The 22788-nt window shown below is 31.6% G+C and overlaps 1 protein-coding gene across 1 annotated transcript in view; it reads left to right on the forward strand.

Annotated features, from left to right (window-relative positions):
- Positions 1-12891, forward strand: part of LOC127731842 (NAD(+) hydrolase sarm1-like) — a 38392-nt gene extending 25501 nt beyond the window's left edge. Inside the window, exons 6-10 of the mRNA XM_052240691.1 lie at positions 1230-1338; positions 2339-2528; positions 3263-3384; positions 4591-4651; positions 5803-12891. Coding sequence (XP_052096651.1) covers positions 1230-1338; positions 2339-2528; positions 3263-3384; positions 4591-4651; positions 5803-5868 — 548 coding nt within the window. The 3' untranslated portion in view covers positions 5869-12891. The remainder of the gene's footprint in view (positions 1-1229; positions 1339-2338; positions 2529-3262; positions 3385-4590; positions 4652-5802) is intronic.
- Positions 12892-22788: the final 9897 nt, after the last annotated feature.

The following is a 22788-nucleotide window of genomic DNA, read 5'->3' on the forward strand; positions in this document are numbered from 1 at the left end:
AATGGACCCTGGGCAAACAGGTATTAGGGCGAACAGCTACTATGGCGAACGGACCCGGATTCTTGACTACACAATTGATTTTATGTTTGAATTAGGTCACAAGCGTTTATTTCTTATTAGTATTAAATGAGTGTTCTTTCAAACATTGTTGTGTTGATGAAGCCTAAATAACTATTCCTTTTCTATTTCAGATGAATGTGCACACTCAATACAATATTCAAGCACAAAATAATGAAAATTCTGTTTTTAAATACGAGGGGTAATACGGAACAGCTAAACAGTATCATGTGTATTGGGCTTTCACGGTTTACAAAATTACCGTAATTGTCCTATTAGAATCGAAATAATTATTACATCAGTAACCCATTCACTTCCTGTTTTCCGATAGTTTGTAATTTTACAACACTCATTGTATGAGAAAAATATTCGTCAAACGTTTCTTGCCTCCTATTGAAGGGAATGATTTAATATTTAGTCTGCAGCTTTATAATGTTGAGTTGTAACGATTAAGCAACTTTTACATCCACTGTCCAGCCTCTTCCTGTTTGCCAATAGTTTGAAATTTACAGCACTCATTACTTACAGGAAAAATTTTCCGCAAACTTTTCTTGGCTCGTACTGAAGGGAATGATTTTATTTTTTTATTTGCAGCTCGATTATGTTCAGTTAAATCCGCTTGCAGCAATTTCCTGTTTGCGGAATGTTTGAAATTTTACAACACTCATTGTAGAAAAAACTTTTTTGTCACATTTTTTTTTTTGTCTTTAATGAAAGGGACAGTGATCCGTTATGCTTCAGTAGACATGTAACCTCAATCAATTGCATGCAGCGACGCAGGTCCAGACCGGTGTTGGTCTTGTTTCATTGGTGGCCAGGGTCTTCAACTGCAGCCCATGCGCTCATGCGTTTAATTCTGGAACAGCCCTTATTAAATTTTATAATCACATCTATCATTAAAAATAATTATGATGTATATCAGTAAAAAAAGGTGTTTTTGGTAAATTGTGAACATTTAGTAGTCCATCATGCAATGCAACTAATTCACTGGATTGATGACCCAGGTAAAAAAAAATTGAGTATTATGCAAACAAACAGTTATATTGTTGGGAACACAAGTATGCTAAATTATGCATATCATTATAAGATGGTGTACCAGATCTTCTTAACAGATCTAGATGAATAGCAAATTATATGCGTCAACAATTTAATTAAGATGTTTTTATATACAGTTTTAGAGGAACAAAAGACGGAAGGTGACGCTGGAGATATTATTGATGGACGTAAGGTGACAGATGTTTTTATAAGTTATAGAAGGGTAAATGGATCAATGTTGGCAAGGTAAAGTGATTTTGTTGTTAGTAAAGGAATTCAGAAATCTGATGGACATTACAGAAAGTTAATAAGTAACAGAAGGTCATTTATATCTTTATTGGCAAAAACAATATAACGTCTTCAAACATGGCATGTAGTTAGAAAATGATGACTAATATATATCATTTTTGTGTCACATACAGGGGAGGGATTTGTGCTCTCTTTTAACACATTATTTTTAATCTCAGACATGTCAGAGGCATTTATATTACATTGACATACAATTCTTTATCCTGCATCCAGCCAACTATTGTACAAATAACAGGTACACAAATAATGTTTTGCTTTATTTGTACTTGTACAAGTAAAGTCTCATGTTACCCCACTTCTATGTTGAGCAAGCGGTAATGTGAAATTTCTTTTTACGTAACAGTTCATTTTGGGGTCCTCCCTGTTGCCCGCGTCTGAACTATGTCGATTTCTTTTAAAAATCAGAGACAACTATTTGAATTTGAACAATGAAAGCTTCAAGTGCCGAGTGTAAATTTTAGGATAAAAGCAAAATATGTACATTGTCAGAAATGTATAATTTATTTGTGCTCGTTACAAAACAGGAGAAAATCTCCGCAAGCCTCGCTTTTTGTCCTGTTTCTAAAGCTTGTACAAATGAATTTTATATTTTCCGACAATGTACATATATTGTATATTTAGAACTGTTTATAATTTGTTTAGCGATTGATTATATGTTATTTCATGGTTAGTCATGTTTTTTTTTTTCAAGTGGCATCATTTTAAAAAGAAAGATAACTCTTGTATCTTTATTAAGCATTACAGTAGTCAGAAATAGTAATGAATAACATTTTACATTAGAAAATGCTGACAGATAAACCATCCTTAACAAATATTATTGGACTTCAAATACAGAGATAACTAATGTTTAAAAGTGCTAAATTATACTTTATATTCTAAGTTATTTATTATAAATACAGAATGCCTACCATTTATTAAAGAATATTTTTATTTTCAGTTTATTGAAAGTATTTCTGCAGTTGAGGGGATTTACAGTATTTTTAGACATAGAGAAATTAAATGCTGGTAAATTTGGTGAGGGGTTATTGAGCAGTGTGAGGTCCTCACGTAACTTTATACTGGTACTGACACCAAATGCCCTTGATAGATGTGTAGGAGATAAAGACAAAAATGACTGGGTTCACAGGGTAATTTAGTTTTAGTTTTTAAATCGCGTGCAACATTTTGAGTGCATTACAGTAATATATTTTGAGAGTCCTAATCTGTTTTGTGTCTTTAATGCTTGCGACCGACAGATTACCTAGTTTATGTGTAAATCTGAATGAACAAGTTTGTTTTTTCATTGCTATTTCATTCTTATAATCAAGATAATGTTGATTGTTGAACTATAATTTTATTTTTATTAAGTGTTGAAAATAAATAAATTAATTCTCTTATGGTTTAAAATGAACGAGTACATAGTTTTCACTGACGTCACATGATTATGATAATTCCCTGGTTATCCGTCATCTTGTAGGTCAAGCGATTTGAAGTGAGACTTTGTTTATAATTTTACCTGTGACATTCATTTATGGATTTTTACCTGGATTGAAATGCAGAGGTCCTAGAAATAGTAGAATAACAGTTATTTAAATGTAACTCCAATGGTTTTATAATTTATAAGATGCATAATACTGGCATGACTGGTAACTGTGTGAGTATTTGACAAGAAAAGCCGTTTCAATATCAAAAGAATTGCTGGACAGGAGAAAAAAATGATAAAATAAGTGTATTTGCTTTGGTTCCGGATGTAGTGTTATGCTGTAAGTTCCTCCTGTACATAGATGTCTTTTATCATGTAATAATGTAAATGATAGAATTATTTACTGTTTATCCTGAAGATCCTGAAGATTGTTTATATGTATTGTTAACTATTTTCCAGGAAATAGTAGCAGCATTAGAAAGTCAGTGTAATATTATACCCATTATGGACAACTTCAAGTGGCCATTAGGTGACCAGCTACCTGAAGATATGAAACAGATCACATTCTTTAATGGTATAAAGTAAGAAGATTTTCTAGTATCTTAGTATAAAAGTATAAAGTGTGATAATTTTAAACATCAAAGGTTTCTTTAATACCAATTTATTGGATAACTTGTTAGTGCAATTAAAGTCCTCATTTAAATTTGCAGACTGGCACTTTTTTTCTAGGTGAGTGAAACAAGTTTTAGATGTGCCTCTTATTTAGCTATCATTAACACTTCACCCTGTTTGGCAATAAAAAATATTTTTCATATCTATAGATATTTAATTCTAATATTGCCTTAAAGAAATTTTTGTCCCCCGTTAGACGCTCGTTCGTCTGTCCACCAATCCGTTCTTGTTAGTGCTCTCACGTGTACATTTCTTGCCAGATTTTCTATAAACTTATATCATAGGTGTATATCGATAGGATTGTTTGGGACAAGTTTGAAATCAGTGCTGATCAACGATTTTTATAAAAGTTATGCACCTTGGAAATATTGATTGTATGGGAAATTGCATTTTTACCCTCTCTCGTGTACAATTCTTGCCAGATTTTTATGAAACTTATATCATAGGTTATTAGCAGCAATGTCATGGAAAAAATTTGAAAATCAAACTTAGCCCTTAGACTGCTGCATTCATTTATATTGTACTTTTGTGTATTGCTGAATAAATAATTAATCACTGCTGAAATAAACATGTTGATTTATAATTGCTATATCTTTGTAAATATTGAGTTTTCATCAATAAAAGTTATATAAAAAAGTATTGTCAAAATCTGTATTATGTATTTCTTTTATTTTTTTTTGTGTCTTTTGTAATTTTTTACCTGTACAGGTGCTAATAGAGGTAAACAAAAGTATTTTTTTTTAATTTTATTTTTATCAACGAATCCATCAACATGATCAATGTAAAAATTTTACGAACGTATCCGTGACTGCAGAATAGTTGACCAATCTTGTTGAAAATCGCTTTTATCAACTAGTTCAATTGTGATTATCAAAAGAAAGAAGCGGACTGCTTTATCGGAACGACAATAGTCGCGCGTAGCAGTCTAAGGGTTTATATTGACTTTCTCATTTTTATTCATTTCTTTTAACAAAACTGCAAAACTTTAGAATAGAAAAAGAGCTACCTATTTATCTTTTTGTTTGTTGTTCCTTTCTGGTAGTATTTTATATTGTGGAACAGGTAAAGCTTGATTTATCATACTTAACGGCTGGAGATAAATCTTCTTCTTTCAGATGGATACATGAATATCAGGATGCCTGTGTGGACAAGTTAGAACGATTCATGAGAGAAGAGGTAAACATAAGCAGTAAAAAAACAGGATTGTTCCAGATGAATTTTTACAACAACATAAAGCAAAATATAGCTCTTGTTCTAGTGATAACTCTCCCAACTCTGATTGTAGCTAGTTCCAGTTCTCGCACCTTAGAGATTTCATTTGTCCAAATTTTCTTTTTAACTCCAATTGTAGCTTGTCCTAGCTCTAACACCTCAGAGATTTGTTTGTCCAAATTCTCCCTACTTAATATGTTTATGAATTTCCCAACCTCCAATAGTAGCACTAGTTAAAATGTGCCTTATTATAACTGTCTCATGTAAAATTTTACCCATAGTGATATTATAAGATTATTGTTGATCGAGATCAATTAACCTGTGACAAAAAACGTACATTAAATATTTTTACCTATTTAGGAAGAAGTTAGCTCCACAAATAACTTGCATGAATTTAAGATGCATTTTAATAAGCAATTAGTTTTGAATGCATGGAAAATAAATCATGTGAATCTCATTATCAGAAAATTGGTTTACTGTCAATTTAGACATAGGTTTTCGGTTATGAATTTTATGTGATTTTTTGCAGTTCGAATAACATGTGTAATGTTGACTGAAACACATGCTTTTTGTATTTTTTTTCACTAAAAATAAGAAAAAAAATCATTTTGGTCAATACTTTTATTGTTAAGTTAAAAAAAACTATAGGTTGATATATGCAGATAATTTGAAAACACATTACAATGAGTACAACTTTTTAGATTGTTTAGAACTTTACATACATTTAGACACTTGCCTGTTGTTTAAGACTGTCCATGTCTACATGTTTTTATTTGAGTTTGTGTTGATGGATTGCTGTCTCATTGATGTATATCATACAACTCTTTTCATTCATTCATTAATTTGAGAGTAGTATACACATGTACTGTGAATATATGGACAAAACGAGATGTAGGGTGTTTCCATGTGAGACAGCAAAATGAGAAACAGGATATATGTCAAGGAGACAGCAATCTATCAACACAAAGAAGACATAAAGAACTTGTTTTCTTGTTGTTAGAATTTTACTTAACTTTTTCCGAATTCCACAAAAGATGCAAACAATTTTGAATTCTGAAATGAATAGCAAAACTATAAAAAAGGTTCTACTATTAAAAGATTACATTTATTTATAGAAGCTGAATAATAGTATGCAGGGCAGGGAACCAGATTTCCTATTGCAGAAAATTACTGAAGCCTGAGAATAAGTTATTTCTTCCATTAATATCAGATTTAGTTTTTGTCAGGAATTTATAATAAAGAGGGTCGCCTGTCTCGTCCGAATTTGAAGAATAGTCCTGAGAAAAGTAGGATAATGGCCTTATATAGGTAATTATCAAACAGGGTATATAAAAACGCAAATATTGTGTACAATAGATATTTATTTGTAAACATGTTTTTAATCTGAGAAGAAAAGTGAAGTGGTGATACTTAAACAGTGCATGATTATTCCCACATTCCATTATTCTATAGAGTTATTTCTCCATGTCTGGTTTTAACAAAGGGCGTTTATAGTAACAAATATTATGTATATTTTTCTAATGCATTGAAATGGTGTTGAAATATTTTCTCATTTAAAAATAAAGGACACAACTCTGATAATGAATACTGTTAATTCAGAAATTACTGTGTCCATTTATTATTGTGAATCCTTGACCACTTTCAAAATCTAATTAATGAGAATACACAAGTTTTATGAAGGAAAATCACTCATGAAATTATGAATGCAAGATTTTATTATTGCAACCTGAAACTGTACCATTTTTGCATTAGTTTCTGAATTTGCAGGGAATGATTTTTGAAACTGAAGGTTATGTGGACTACACCATCCTCTTTCAAAAAGTAATATAGACAGGGTGAAGTTCAAATGTTCAAAAAAAACAGAAATTTGTATTACTAAAATTAATCAGAAATACATTTATGTTTTTCATTATATTCATTATTATTGGTTGGATGCCCATTTTCATAAATTTCTTTGGCACAGTGAAATTACCAATTTAATTCTCAATAATATCAAATGTTTTAATGACTTTTGAATGTTACAAATGATGAAACCCTGAAATTAGCTAACATTGAAATAGCGAATTTTTCTAAAACCCTGAAAATTGATGTAAATAGATTAATCCATAGTTATTCATGTTCCACAGACAAATAGACTAACTATGATATTGTCCAACATGAAATGAGGAAATATAGAAGATGAAGTGGCATGTGGGGAAAAATGCTTGAAACAGATAGTTTCCATTGATTTTCATAGTGTTGGATCTTAAGGTCAGCAAAAGTATGCCCCCCCTTTTTTTTTAGAGTTGATCTATGCGGAATTTTGCCCTCTAGCATATCAACAAAAAGAAATAACTCTTAATTCAATTTACAACAATGGAAAACTATCTATAGGAAAAGATAAACAGAAAATAGTGCAATAGTAGAATAGAGTTACAAGTTGCTTAGTTAAAAGGAGGCTTTTGTCTATCCCAGCATTAGTTGCATGTTAAAATGTTTTTGTTGGTCACCCTAGCTAAATTATACATAATGTTATAGCAGTTTGTGATATGTTTTATTGTACAGTGTGTGATATATTTGTTAGAATGATATTTTTAACCCAATATCCCTTTTGGCTGTTATTTTGGAATTGATTTTGTAAGTTTTCAGCCCTTTTGGCTGTATTCTTAGATTTGTAATCAAATTTTGCAATGTTATTGAACAATTGTTAGATATTATTTCTAAATATATGATAGAATGTAAAATATATACATGTAGTTATTGGTGTTTATGTACATAGGTAGGCATGATTTGTTAAACTATTTTAACAATGATTTTAACTTGGTTTTTCCTTTCAAAAATATTTATACTCAAATCAGATAATTCATTGAAAAAAATTACAGATGGACAGTTAATTCATAAAATATCTAGTATAAACCACATAAAGTCTATATCTTGCCATTTAATCATCTGAAATTTACATTTCCAACATAAATCAATGCTAGTATATTTTTTCTTATTTTGCAATTTTGTAATAGTGACCATAATTCACATTTCAGTGTAGTAGATTTTCATTCGATGAGTTATTTCCCTTTTTCAGACATTCATTCTCCTTGGTTGACTTAATTTTGTATAATTAGTTATTTCTTATTATCTCTTCAAACTATTTATTCATTAGTTAAATGCATTAATGAAGCTGTTAATAAGTTAATTGACAGAAATAAAAACTCTTAAAACATGCACAAAATGTTTGCTATTGTGTTGTGTCATTGTAATCACAGTCGCTAGTGGCATCTACAGATACCACAGATCCATACTGTTATTTTAAAATTGGATTTAATCGCAGATGTTAAGAAATGAAGCTTGCTTTAGTAAAACAAATATTTGTCTCAATTTTATCTTGTGTGCGAGTCTGAATAAACTAAATGTTTAGTGCTAAAAAACAAAGACCCCACAGAGATGGATTTTATATAGGATCACATTGTCAATGTATATTTGTTCTGCCTAGCAGAAGTTCCCCTGGAAACTTTGTTATAAACAATGCCATAATATCTGTTCCTGTTGGAACAAATATTCTATACCCTTTATTCCGTTTGGAACAAATACTGTTATATTTGCTATAGTAGAAATAATAATACAGATTTTTTTTTCCACTTGGAACTTAGATTATGAAGGAACTTTTCTTTCATTTCAACATGACAAAGATTTTAATGAAGGCTCTTTAAAAACAGATATATTGACATCATAGTTAAAATGTTAGAATTGATTTAAGGAACTTTACTTTCAAATTATTTGTAATATATCCACAACAATATAATCATCAATAAATGTTGCTAAAAATATTCAGGTACACTTTTATTCTTTTAGCGAACTTTTCTTAACCTTCTTAGGTAGTTCATATATATTTTTTTTCTACTTAGGAATTAGATATCTTTTTTAGATTTCTTTAATTTATGTGCCATAAAACTATTTTTTTTTTAAAGTTTATTTAATATATTATTTCAAATTTGTTATTATCATAGAGATATATTTTGTTAATTATTTTTGGTTTATTTTTATGATACTGATGTTAGATACTCATTACAAGATATATACTCAATTTATTAAAAACTAGTCACACAATACGATTTATTCATATTTTTCAACAAACTAAAGAAATCTATATACAGCAGTAGATATACAACTACAGTGTAACCTGTATAATATGGACTCTGTTTAAAGCCGATCTAAAATCTGACTAAAGTGAACTTTTGTATTAAGACAATCATTTCTTATTCTTAAGTAATCTGACATGTGTAAACTGAAACACTTTTTTAAAACACCATAATCAACACCCTTTACTATTTTGCAATTCTTTCCGTAAATGTTTAATGTACTTAAAAAAATCATTGTCAGATCTGGTACAATTTACCATGCTCTTACACTTGCTTTGGTTAAACAGGGATACAGTTTGTCTTATCAAGGTGTAATCTCCCTTTGCAATTTTTTTAAAAATTGGAAACAAAGTCGGAAGTTTGAAACTATTCAAACAAAATCTTCGGTTCAGTTTAGACAGACATTTTTGTATTATTGATGGCATTAAATTGATTTATATGAAACATAAAAAACAAATTAAGTTTAGAATGGATAAATGCTAGCCTGGCATCCTGTCCAGATCTCTGCTTTGTGTCACTAGAACTAGAGACATAATATGTTTTACATGTATCTGGTAGAACCAGATGTGAGAAAAGCCATGTCGTCCTATTGTAAAAATCAATAAAGATGTTTGATACATGTAGATGCACTTAAAAAAAATATTATACTTCAAGTTAAAATGCCAAATTTTCATTGGCTAATACGAGGGAGATAATTTACTCCATCCCATGGTTCAGCGGGAGATAATATTTTAAATGTCACCCTCTCGTGCAGACCAATTAAAAATCGATAAATTAAAGGACAATGAATTGAATTAACATCAATAAATTAAAGACAATGTTAAAGTTCTACGTTTTTGCCTCAGAACTTTTTCATAGACTGTCAAAATAAAAAAAAATATCTTACATCACTTTTGTTGTTTTTCTAATAACTGTAACGTTATGTATGTGACATTAATTTAAAACTTAACAGTAAAAGACATCAATGAGAGAGCATTTACTATAATAGATTAAATAACACATAGCTGAGAGGGTGACAGAGCAATTTGGTTCCACTGGAAAAAATATTGTCAACCTTGGCTTCGCCCTGATTGATAATGTTTTCTTGGGGTAACAATCTGCTCTACCACCCTCTCAGATATGTCTTATTTATATAATGGTATTAAACTAAAACTTTAAAAATGATTTTTTTTCTTTTGTGTCAGGCTACGTACTCCGAACATACGTCAGGAATTGAAGCCGACTAATGAACCTAAACATGTGGCTCTTTTCTTACTTGCTCTATTGGCCAGCAGTAAACCAGGATTCCAGGCTAGATTATGTTAATTATAGAAGTCAGGTGTACACATGTTTATTTTGTTGTAAAGGTGGCACCCCTCATTTAGTTAAAAAAAAATGTTGCCACTATTGTATTATTTGGTTCATATATAGGTAAATTGTTCTTGTAAAGGTTGCAGCCCTTGCTTTATTATGATAAACTAATGCCACTTCTGTATTGTTTGTAGTATGTATTTAATATTATATACTGGTAATATTTTCTTTTTGTTTTGTTGACTATTGGATTTCTATAATAAATGCACTAACTTCATTCTGCACCACCCACACTTCTGAAACAACCTTTATCAGGCAAGATCCAGGCCAAAATCAATTAATAAGTCAGTTGTTCTCTTGTTACTACTCTGGCTTCCTCCACTAATAAAAATGAATAGCCATGATACAGCATAGGTTGCTAAAAATAGAATTAAACACCCAACTAGCAAAGCAAAATGACATCTGGTGTTATTACTACTCAATAAAGACCACCTATTAAATCAGGAAACTATTTTTGCGATGCTTGGGTTATCTAAATTTTGCAGCATTATTTGTTTTTCAGATAGATGTGTATTTTTAAAGTCCTTTGTTACAGTCAATAGGAACATATTAATGCTAATCAGAAATTTGATTAGCAGTCATTTTTCCCAACATTACTGAATAATTTGTGTGCAATGAATTTTGGAAAGCACCTGGAATAACCCCTGGTTGTCTCGCCTTGACGGAGTCAAAATGTGAAACAGAGATATGATGTTTCCGGCGTCGGCGGCGTCAACAATGTATTAGTTTGTGATTAGGTCTAGTTTATGGTGAACCACAAGTGCAAGGTCAATTTAATAAATTTACTGTTTGCAAAAGAATGATTTATTCTAAATACTAAGGATTTTCTTATCCCAGACATATACCTTAGCCGTATTTGGCACAACATTTTGGAACTTTTGGTCCTCAATGCTCTTCAACTTTGTACTTGTTTTGGATTTTGAACTTTTTGGATCTGAGCGTCACTGGTTAGTCTTGTGTGGACGAAGCGCGCGTCTTTCGGATTAAATTTTTGTTAGCTATTATTCGTATGTTTCTCTGTCCTGTATGTTCTCCCATTTATTTGTATTGTAGTCCTGTCATGTAATGTTGTCATTTTAATGTTATATTTAACATTGCCATAAAAGCGGGAGGTTTGGCTAGCCACAAAACCAGGATCAACCCACCATTTTTTTCTTAAAATGTCCTGTACCAAGTCAGGAAAATGGCCATTGTTATATTATAGTTCGTTTCTCTGTGTGTTACATTTTAATATTGTGTTTCTGTTTCTGTTGTGTTGTAGTTCTCCTCTTATTTTTGATGTGTTTCCCTCAGTTTAAATTTGTAACCCGGATTTGTTTTTTTCTCAATCGATTTATGAATTTCGAACAGCGGTATACTACTGTTGCCTTTATTTATATTTGGTATGCAGTTGTATTAGCATAGGTAAATCTCATTTCCATGGAGATTATTTGGCCCTGCCCCTTCAGTCATGGTCTATTGACTTTTGAAACTTTTGCTTAGTTTACATTTATTAGTTTGTGATAAGGTCAGTTAATGGGGAACCACTAGTGGTAGGTCAATCATATTTGGTATGCAGTTGTATTAGCATAGTCAAATCTCATTTCCATGGAGAATATTTGGCCCTGCCCCCTCAGTTATGTCCTATTTACTTTGAAACTTTTGTTTAGTTTACATTTATTAGTTTGTGATTAGGTCAGTTTATGGGGAACCACTAGTGGTAGGCCAATGTTAATTGGTGTTCAGTTGTATAAGCATTAGCACATCTCTTTTCCATGGAGAATATTTGGCCCTGCCCCCTCAGCCATGTCCTATTTACTTTGAAACTTTTGTTTAGTTTACATGTATAAGTTTCTAATTAAATCAGTTTAAGATGAACAGCTGATGTTAAGTCAATGATATTTGGTATGCAAATTTATTGGCATTTGCAAGTATCGTTTCTATGGAGATTATATAGCCCCATCCCCTCTTCATGGTTTATTGACTTTGAAACTTTTACATAGTGTACAAGTTAATGTTTGTGATTAGGTTTGTTTAAAGGGAACGACTTATAATAAGTCAATGGTATTTGGTATGTAGTTGTATTAGCATTGGCAAATCTCATTTCCATGGAGATTGTTTAGCCATGTACCTCAGTCATGGTTCATTGACTTTGAATATTTGCATAACTTACATGTTAAAATATTGCTATTTTAATTTCAACATTTGCATAATCAAAATTACAAAAAGGCGAGACATAACTCTGTGATAACAGTTTTATTTTTAGTAGGGTTCGTGTTGCTCAGTCTTTGTTTTCTATGTTTTGTTTTGTGTACTGTTGTTTGTCTTTAGGGTTTTTTCTTTTCTTGATATGGCGTTGTCAGTTTACTTTCGACTTATCAGTTTAAATGTCCTCTTGGTATCTTTCGCCTCTTTTCTTTAACATTGCTCATTTCCTAATTTCACACAATATTTCCAGCTATAACTATGAAAGATACAATAGGACCTATGCTGTCAATTGCAATTTTAAACAATAGTTATTGCTATCATGTACAGCAGATGTTGATCTGTTAAACCTATTGTATCTGCTTTACCGATAGGATGTGTATTTTTATATTACTCTCAGTTGTTCAAAAAACTGAAGGCAAGCATTAAATTCTGAGTTTACAGTATACTTATGCCTCACTTTCAGGCTTTAGCTATGTAATTTATTTTATACCACTATGCCAAATAAAACAATAGAAACTACTTAATTAAAATGAATAATGTTGTACAATACTAGAACATTTAGTTTCTGTCTTTTTGTCTGATTGGCGAAAATCAAAATTTAATTTGTACTCTGATAAAAAAAATTAATAAGAAGAAAACATTTCTACTTTCACAGAAGATCATAGAATGTTGTTAAAGTAAAACTATGTTTACAGTATTATACTTCAAATTAAAGTTGTCAACACTGTTGTGAGTTCGAATCACACATGGCACGACTCCAATCTTAAGTGACTAGGATTGTCAGTTTTCCAACTGTCCTCCTCTGCCAATAAAAACTGACCACCACAAAATAGCACAATAGTGCAGAACGTGATGTTCAATACAAATCAATCAATCACTACATCAAATTAAAGTTTGTTTATTGTTTACTCCTAAATTACTGTTGTTATTTAATTGCAAGAAATGTATTGTAAACCAGAAGAGACTATAGGCATTAAAAAAAATATTAATAGAAGCAATTTGTTAATACAAAAGTAAGGCAGATACATTGATATGGACAAGAGAAAAAAAAGAGGAAAAGAAGAACAACATTTTAAAAACTCGGGATACCAAACTTGAGCTAAAAATGGGATTGATATCCGATGCTACACAGTACTTGCATTAATTAAATTCAAATTGTATTGCTAAAGAACCTATGTTGACCTAAAGAGTTTTTTGTTTTTTCGTTTTAATGTTTTGTTTTGTGGCTGTCTCTTTAACATTTTCCCTATGTCTTCTTTCTACACACAGAGACAGCCCGACATTAAACACAAACACAAAATAATGATGATAATAATCTTTTGGTGATAGTACCCCCAAAATAAGTTGCATACCCTGTCATGCAACTCAAACTTTTATTAGACATTGACCGAAAATTCCATACTTTGTGGATATTTTTGTAAATTTCCAAGTATCATTAAACAGAGGGTGACTATCTGGCAGGTCTGAAAATTGCAGATATTTTTTCTAGCACTGGGTCAATACCACTGCTAATGGACTGTTGGTTCCAGAGGGTACCATCAGCTCAGTAGTCTGGTTTTGGAACTGACATGATTTATAACATACTTTTTTGCAATTTAAATAATCAATGATAAATTAAGAAATTATTAAAAACAAGAGGCTGAAGGAGTGACAGCAAACCCGATTTTCCTGCAGATGTCGAATCCTAAACAGTTGAGCAAGTATGGAGACTACAGTTAAGCTTAAAACCGCTCTGAATTTGGGTTTTGGTTGAATATTTGCCACAGCATAGGTTTGTGACACAAAATGAATGTGGTCAAAGAACTGAAATATTTGAAATTGGACATTTACCTATTATGGTCCAATATCCAAAATCCAAATTACATTGTCAGAATCAGCATATCAAAGAACTCCAAAAATTCAATTTTTGATGAAATCAAACAAAAGTTTAATTTAGGACCCTTTGGACCACAATGTGGACCAATTTGATAAAGGAGCTCACAATCCAAAATCTCTCAATACATGGTAAGATTCAGCTTTACAAGGAACCACATAAATTCAATTTTTGTGAATCAAACAAAGTTGAATTTTAGGCCCTGATTTGGACCAACTTGAAAACTGGGCCCAAAAATCTAATATTTAAATACAGGTTTAGATTCAGCATTTGAAAGAACCCTATATATATTTAATTTAAGTTGAAATAAAACACAATTTAATTTTATCCATATATTTTCTCTACAAAGGGAAATAACTCAAACTAGATATGATTATAATCAATAAACCAGTGAAGTGATGACTAAGTTCTGTAAAATTAGATATGATGTAATTTTTCAAATTATAATCATTAATATAATAACAACAACCAGTGATGACTAAGTTCTCTAAAATTAGATATGATTTAACACTCAAACATTGTTAAAATCAGCATACCAAAGAACCGAGGATTCAATTGTTGATTAAACAAAAGTTTAATTTAGGACCCTTTGTACCTCGATGTGGTATTATCTTACTAATCATGAAAATAAATACAGGTTTAGTTTAGCATTTTAAAGAACCCTATATATATTCAATTTATGTTGAAATCAAATGAAAACTGGGCTCAAAATCAGAAATCTAAATATATGTTTATTAATAGACAATATAAGCTAAGTTTTGAAAAGAGTTCACCTAATAAAAAAAATATATATAGCATTCAGAAAATTAGTTTTTACAGAAAAACAAACAATTTACAATTTACCAAAGAAAAGAAAAATTGTTATTTATCATTAATACAATGTCTTTTAAAAATCGATAAAACTTATCTGTAATTATCTTCAAAATGTCTAATAATGAACTGTAAATTTCTAACTATATTTACTCCTATATAGCTTTTAATCATCAACACTTAGAAAACAGAAAATTTTCAAATAAATCTGTCAATCAAGATAAGACATTAACCATATGTTTAGTATACTGATAACAGGACATATAAACAGGTGAAAATTATCTATAAAGGCTTAGTCACATGTTAGTGTAATCAAACTTTATGTATATAATTAACAAGTTCTGTTCAAAGGAAAATAACTCAATCACAAAAAAAATACCACTTATGGATATTAAAAAGGGCGATAACTCACAAACGAGAAAAGCTAAAATCGTGAAAATTAAACTTGACCTTCATTTAGTCGTAGGAAACAACATTTCTAAATTTGAAAAATATTTGTCAAGGGGTTTTCATGTTATTGAAGAGACACTGTTTGGCAGCCGCCGGTCCGCCCGTCCGCCGTACATCCCCAAATCAATAACCGATTTTTATTTCGAAAATCCGGTTAACAAGAGTGCACACCCTGAAATGTGTTGCCTGCTTTCATGATTTATTTTATGTTGATAGTCCTAAAGATATAATTTTACTACAAGTATTACATAATGTTAATATTATCAATGATCCATGAAAATAAGGTCAAGGTCCGAAAAACAAAACCAGACAGACATGTACACCTTACAATGATTATATACTTAACATTGACCAATGAATCATGAAAAGTGCATTAATACACAAATAAATAAAACAGTACATTATACGCCCGTTTCTAGAATAAGAAACAAACTTCAAGTACTTTCAAAGCAGTTTGTGTTTGTACCGGCCGACAACCAGCCAACAATGTTGTGGTGGTATGCCATACATACTACACGGACGTTCTTAAGAATGAAATTTTAAATTCTTCTACATTCAAGTTCGTGCGCACAACAGAGAGTTATATAGTAAACAAACATATCATAACCATATCACAGCTTAAGGCCTCTTCTGAACATTTGAAGGTCCCTACTATGTATTGGTTACCTAAACTACACCAAAAAAACCCCAGTAAAATATCGTTTCATCTCGGCCTCTGGTAAGTGTTCTATAACTAATCTTTCAATGCTTTTAACTAGTTCATTAACTACTATCAAAGAACTTATCATTTACTTTTGTAATAAAATATATGAAAATTGTGGAATTACCCATTTTTGGAGTGTAAAAATTCTTTGGATGTTTTAGATAAATCATGTGCTTTCGATGGTCCTTTTGATTCTGTTGACAGTTTTGACTTTTCAACTCTTTGCACGACACTTCCATACAATCTTATCAAACAAAAGTTTTCCTATTTAATTAAATGGTTGTTTGGTAAATCTGAATGCAAATATATTTGTTGCAACTCATTTAAAGCCTTCTTCTCTAATGAGAAAAGTAAATATGCTATTTATACTTTCTGGAGGTGTGATGAGATGATTGAAGCTTTTAATTTTCTCCTTGATAATATTTATGTACGTTTCGGCAATCAAGTTTATAGAAAGGTTGTAGGTATTCCTATGGGCACCAATTGCACCACTTAAATAGCAGACTTGTTATTGTACTGTTATGAATCAGTTTATGGCCAAACTCATTTAAGACCCGTCTAAAGTGCATTTAATTGATAAATTAAACAACACTTACCGTTATCTTGATGATATTTTTTCGTTAAATAATCAAAAATTTTCTAAACATAGTGCCAAAATTTACCCAAAGGAGCTTACTTTAAATAAATCAAATATAAACGGTAAAAGCTGTCCTTTCCCAGATTTTCACACGGGAAACTCTATACACTAAAATTTACGATAAAAGGGACGATTTTTTGTTCCCTATTGTTAATTTTCCTTTTTTGGACGGTGATGTTCCTTTGGCACCATCTTACAGTGTTTATATATCACAACTCGTTCGCTATGCCCGTGTCTGTTATGACGTTTTGGATTTCAATGAACGCAATCTATGTATTACTGTTAAATTATTAAGTCAGGGATCTCGTTACCACAAATTACTTAAAACCTTTACTAAATTGTTCCATAGATATAAAGATTTGGTTTTAAAGTACCTGTAGAAAACTTATTTCAAACGAGATAGCACATCCTAATTTTTTCAGAGATGTTGTTTATCAAGCCCCGAAATTTAGAAACGATCCGGGTAAACTTGTCGATCCTTTAAATAAACTTATTCTAAAAGGTTACCAATTCAACACTGTAATTAGATCTTTGAATATTGTTTTTATTGGTATTAATATTGGTTTTGTTTTCAGTAAATTAAAATCAAACAAAATATTATTTTTATATAAATGTAAAATATAAAGTGCGATGGTACTTTAAAGTGTGATGGTCGCGCTAAAGTACGACGGTATATCACGCTAAAGTGCAATGAACCAATAGGGTAAGGTTCGAGGGATTAAAACGTTAAAAGGCATGGATTTTTAAAAAATAGTCTTTTTGCAAAAGCTAGTATGCTAGGGTATAACATATGTGGTAGGCTTTATAAATTACCGGTAGACTTAAGTGATTGTTTCTAAATCTAGAAGACCGACCACGTAATAATTGCTAAAAAGGTAATTTAGGTGTCACAGAATACTGTATTTCCTTTTAATCGAATTTTTAACAATTCGGGCGTATTAAATATTTGGATAATTGGTGTAGCTTGCCGCTCAAACAGTCTATCAATAATCTTACCCCTCTCCCCCCCCCCTCTTTAATTTACAGTCGTCATTGTAAATTACAAACACACAATGCGTTCATTGTCGGAATAAGTAACATTTATTTGTACAAGGCTTGAAGCTTTAATTTAAATGCTAGAAACATGCGTTACCCGCCGAGCATTCTCCTTTTTCGTAACGAGTACAAATATATGTTATATTTTCCTACACTGTACAAATTATGTTTTAGCCGACAATATATAATTTACGCTTAAAAACATGTACCTTTATTTTACCGACGTTACTTTTCAATAAAATCCACAATATTTTAACGGGGACCGCAATGTAAACTGTAACGTAAACAATGATTTAAATGTATCCCTCTGAATGTATCCGTTGGCTTCCAAAAAAAAACAGGATACAGGATACCTATAGTAAAATGGTCGACTGCAGGACACAAGTCCTTCTTCCATCACCAGAAAAAAAACACATTTGCTTCAGCCGACAAAGCACGGTTAGGTCTGCAATTAAGTTATGGACATTTGATTTAAAAGTTGTCAATCAAATATTCTTAATTTATCTTCCGGCATATTCATTTTTGGATTGTATAAACAACTATTTACGCCATAATCCAACTACGTTTCTTACGTCTATACTTTCGCGGACCATCGGACTTTAGCGTATGGAGGCATCGCACTTTAGCACAGACCATCGCACATTAGCGTGACCATCGCACTTTAGAGTCCTACATACATATGCATATTCATGGCTCTACAAATCTGTCGATACCTGTACCTTGGCATTGCACAAGGTCATGTTTTTCTCTTGTCTGTTTATGACGTCTTTACACTAAATCCATTGGATGTTTGATATGTACTGATTGATATTTTTGTCTTGGATGCATAATTTTTTTTATTAGTTGTTATTGGCTTTGAACTAGCTGTCAGTAACTGCGAGTATTCGCAGATCTTTACTTAAGTGTCTTTTTGTTGTGGGGATGTATAAGTACCCTGCCATGTCCACTCTGTGTTTTTGTTACTTGTTTTTGCGCTTTGTATCTATCTGATGAGTAAAGCCCTTTTCAACTGATTTTTTTAGTTTGTAAATATGTTGTACTGTTACACCACTGTCCTAGGTTAAGGGGAGGGTTGGGCCCGCTAACATGTTTAACCCCGCCACATTCTGTATGTGCCTGTCCCAAGTCAGGAGCCTGTAATTCAGTGGTTGTCGTTATCATATTTGTTTTTAGTTCATTATTTTGTACATAAATCAGGCAGCTAGTTTTCTTCTTTGAATTGTTTTACATTTGTCATTTCGTGGTCTTTTATAGCTGACTATGTGGTATGGGCTTTGCTCATTGTTGAAGGCCGTACTGTGACCTATAGTTGTTAACTTCTGTGTCATTTGGTCTCTTGTGGAGAGTTGTTTTCTTGGCAATCATACCACATCTGCTTATTTTTATATGTACACCATACATCATACTATACACCAAATTTAGTTGACATACTGCTTACAGTATCTGAGAAATGGACCTAATTATGTAACTTTAACCTTGAAGACTGATCCCTGAAATGAGGTAAAGGTCAGGTAAACACCGTCTGATGGACATGTAGACCTTGCAAGGAATCCATATATATACCAAATATAGTTCTTTTGTTGCTCATAATGAGTGAGAAATTAGACTAATTTGATTTTAAATGGATTTGGTTATTTTTTCTATTTCCATTTGATCATATAGCTCTTCAAATGTTTAGGCAGCTATACACACATATTCTTGGTATGAGAATACAAATGTAACAAGAACCATTTTTATTATACTGAAGAACTTTAATTTCTACATAAATGGCCATATTGATCTCTGTTTTTGTTCACAGGGTATATTGTCTCGTATCCCTGATCAATAACCAATTAAACTCTACAATTAGCCTGGATTTTTTACCCTTTCCTTATAAATGCAGACAATATGAAAGTTAGGGGATTTGGTATAGTTATCAATTAGACAATTATCTATAAAGAAAGCTATAAAAGGCCCAAGCAAGACAAGATTCAGGAGAAAAACCAAAGTCCTGCTCTAGTTAAATAAACTGTTATCACAGAGAAATGTCTCGCCTTTTTGTAATTTCGATAATGCAAATGTTGATATTAAAATATCAATACTTTAACATGTAAGTTATGCAAATATTCAAAGTCAATGAACCATGACTGAAGGTACATTGCTAAACAATCTCCATGGAATAAGATGTGCCAATGCTAATACAACTGCATACCAAATACCATTGACTTATTAAAAGTCGTTCCCTTTAAACAAACCTAAACACAAACATTACCTTGAAAACGATGTAAAAGTTTCAAAGTCAATGAACCATGATCAGGGGTGGGGCTATATAATCTCCATGGGAACGATACTTGCAAATGCCAATACATTTGCATACCAAATATCATTGAATTAACATTAGCAGTTCATCTTAAACTGATCTAATCACAAACTAATACATGTAAACTAAGCAAAAGTTTCAAAGTAAATAGGACATGACTGAGGAGGCAGGGCCAAATATTCTCCATGGAAATGAGATGTGCTAATGCTTATACAACTGAACACCAATTAACATTGGCCTACCACTAATGGTTCCCCTTGAACTGACCTTATCACAAACTAATACATATTAACTTAGCAAAATTTTCAAAGTCTATAGACCATGACAAAGGATGCGGAGCCAAATAATCTCCATGGAAATGAGATGTGCAAATGCTAATACAACTGCATACCAAATATCATTGACCTACCACTAGTGGTTCACCATGAACTAGACCTAATCACAAACTAATACATTGTTGACGCCGCCGTCGCCGCCGCCGGAAACATCATACCTATGTCTTGCTTTTTGACTCTGTCAAGGCGAGACAAAAACAATAAACGAAAAACAAATATGATAGACAACATCTAAAGACAACCCCTGAATTACAGGCTCTTGACTTGGGACATGCTCATTACCTTTTTCAAATAGTGATCATAGTTAGTCCATTATAATCTATAATTATTCGGTAAAAAGGAAGTTGATTAGCAATGAATGTAAAAATGCATCACATTGCTAATGTGAAGCTTGAAACCAAATTTCAGGAAGAATTTATACACAGTTCATGAGAAAAATGCAACCGTGATTTCCTACATGCACATGTATACAAGTTGATGTGAAATGAGTATGAACGCCAGGCAAAGAAGGTACAATCATTTCAAAACAAACATATTGTGTGTGGTGAAGATTGGTGTGAAAGGCCTGTCTCCATCTCTTCCTTTGTTGGCTGAACAGAAGAGTCGGTATGAAGAGAAAGAGATGTGGGGCATATCTCAATCAAACAGCAGGAATAAATTTTCAAATTTTCCAGCTTGTCAAAAAAATTGTGTTCCCCCTCCAAAGTATCTTAAGTCACACTGTGATAGGCAATATTCATCTTAGATATAGTTGTCACATGGTAACTTCTGAACCTGATATACTAATTTGTCTAAAGACGACACTAAAGGAGTAGGCCTGGTAAGACCCATTTTTGGCCCCATAATATAGCGTTTTTACAAAGTAGTTAAAAATGTCACTTTTAGCTATTTATAGGAAAGTAGAATACTTTTGTTACATGAATATAGGCCGTTTGTGACAATTCAATGAACATGCATCAGGTTATTGCATCATTTTTTCATGCAAAAATACTGAAATCTTCACAATTTCAGCATTTCTGCTAATTTTAAGACGGTTTTTGTCTTAAATGGAAGTGGCAGCACTTGTCTTTAGTCTTAATATTTAAATATATGTTGTATTTAGTGACAATACACAACATATATAAATGTTGAGACTGAATACAAATGTGGCCACTTCCATTTTGGACAAAAGCCATATGAAAAGTGACGTTCTTTGGCATATTTGAAGATTTTTCATATTTAAGCTGGAATTTGAGCGTCTGTAATGACCAAATCAGTTAAAATCTTGAACATAAATTAATTGAATCAACTGAAGAAGACACTTGAGTGTTTAAAAAATGTCACAAATCTTTTATCATATGTACTTCGAATTTTAGGCTGAAATTAGCCCTTACCGGACCTTCTCCCTTGTATATATTGTATTTTATAACACTTAATATGTTCCCTTAAATAGTTTGTAGTCAAATTACTGATCACTCAGTACTGAAATCACTCTTAAAATTCATTAGTATAGCATTTATTAATTTAAAACAATAATTGTTCATCAAATATCCCAAGATGGTGTCCTACATCTCTTTAGTTTACTACGTAGGTCTAACCCAGTAGAAGGCGCTTTTCCAATTATTAAACTTCTTGCATCCTCTTGAGATCTGTTGTCTGCTACTATAGTTAGACAACCATGTCTTTTTGATCTGGAATATATGCATACTGTAGATCAAATACACTGTTTATATTTTAGGACTGTTCCAAATAAACATCTAAACACATAGTATGCACTCTAATATGATTATTACATCTATACAATCTATTTAAGGATGTTCGCTACTCTGTATCAAAATAATAAGCTTTTTAAAAGACTGTTCTAAATTGATAGTATATAAATAAAGGAACTAAAAAAGCAGATAAAAATGAAGGGTCCGTTTGCTTGTTTTCGAGATATAAGCCATTGAAAATTTGGCGGGAAATGATTCTCTCTAGATTTTTTCATACATTTAACATTGGCACTTTTTTTTTGTCTAAAAGTATAACAGTAGACACAAATATAAAAATGACTAGGATTTAATAAGATTTTCAAAGATGGCATTTCAAACTATATTTAATCAAATTATGAAAAGAAAAGTAGGGGTTAGTGGGCAAAAATGTTTAATGGCATTACATGGATAAAACCAGAGGATTCCGAACATCTGGCAAAAATTCAAAAACAATAGGAGCGAACATCCTTAAACAGAATATTTTTGGTTCTTATTACTAGAAGCATAACTGCTGCTCCAGAAATTAATAGGGGATATGGAAGGTTAGATTGTTGTGAAGAAATCTTTAGGGCTGTCCCAT

This window comes from Mytilus californianus, unplaced genomic scaffold (genome assembly GCF_021869535.1).
Source record: "Mytilus californianus isolate M0D057914Y unplaced genomic scaffold, xbMytCali1.0.p SCAF_21, whole genome shotgun sequence".
Lineage (NCBI taxonomy): Eukaryota > Metazoa > Mollusca > Bivalvia > Mytilida > Mytilidae > Mytilus > Mytilus californianus.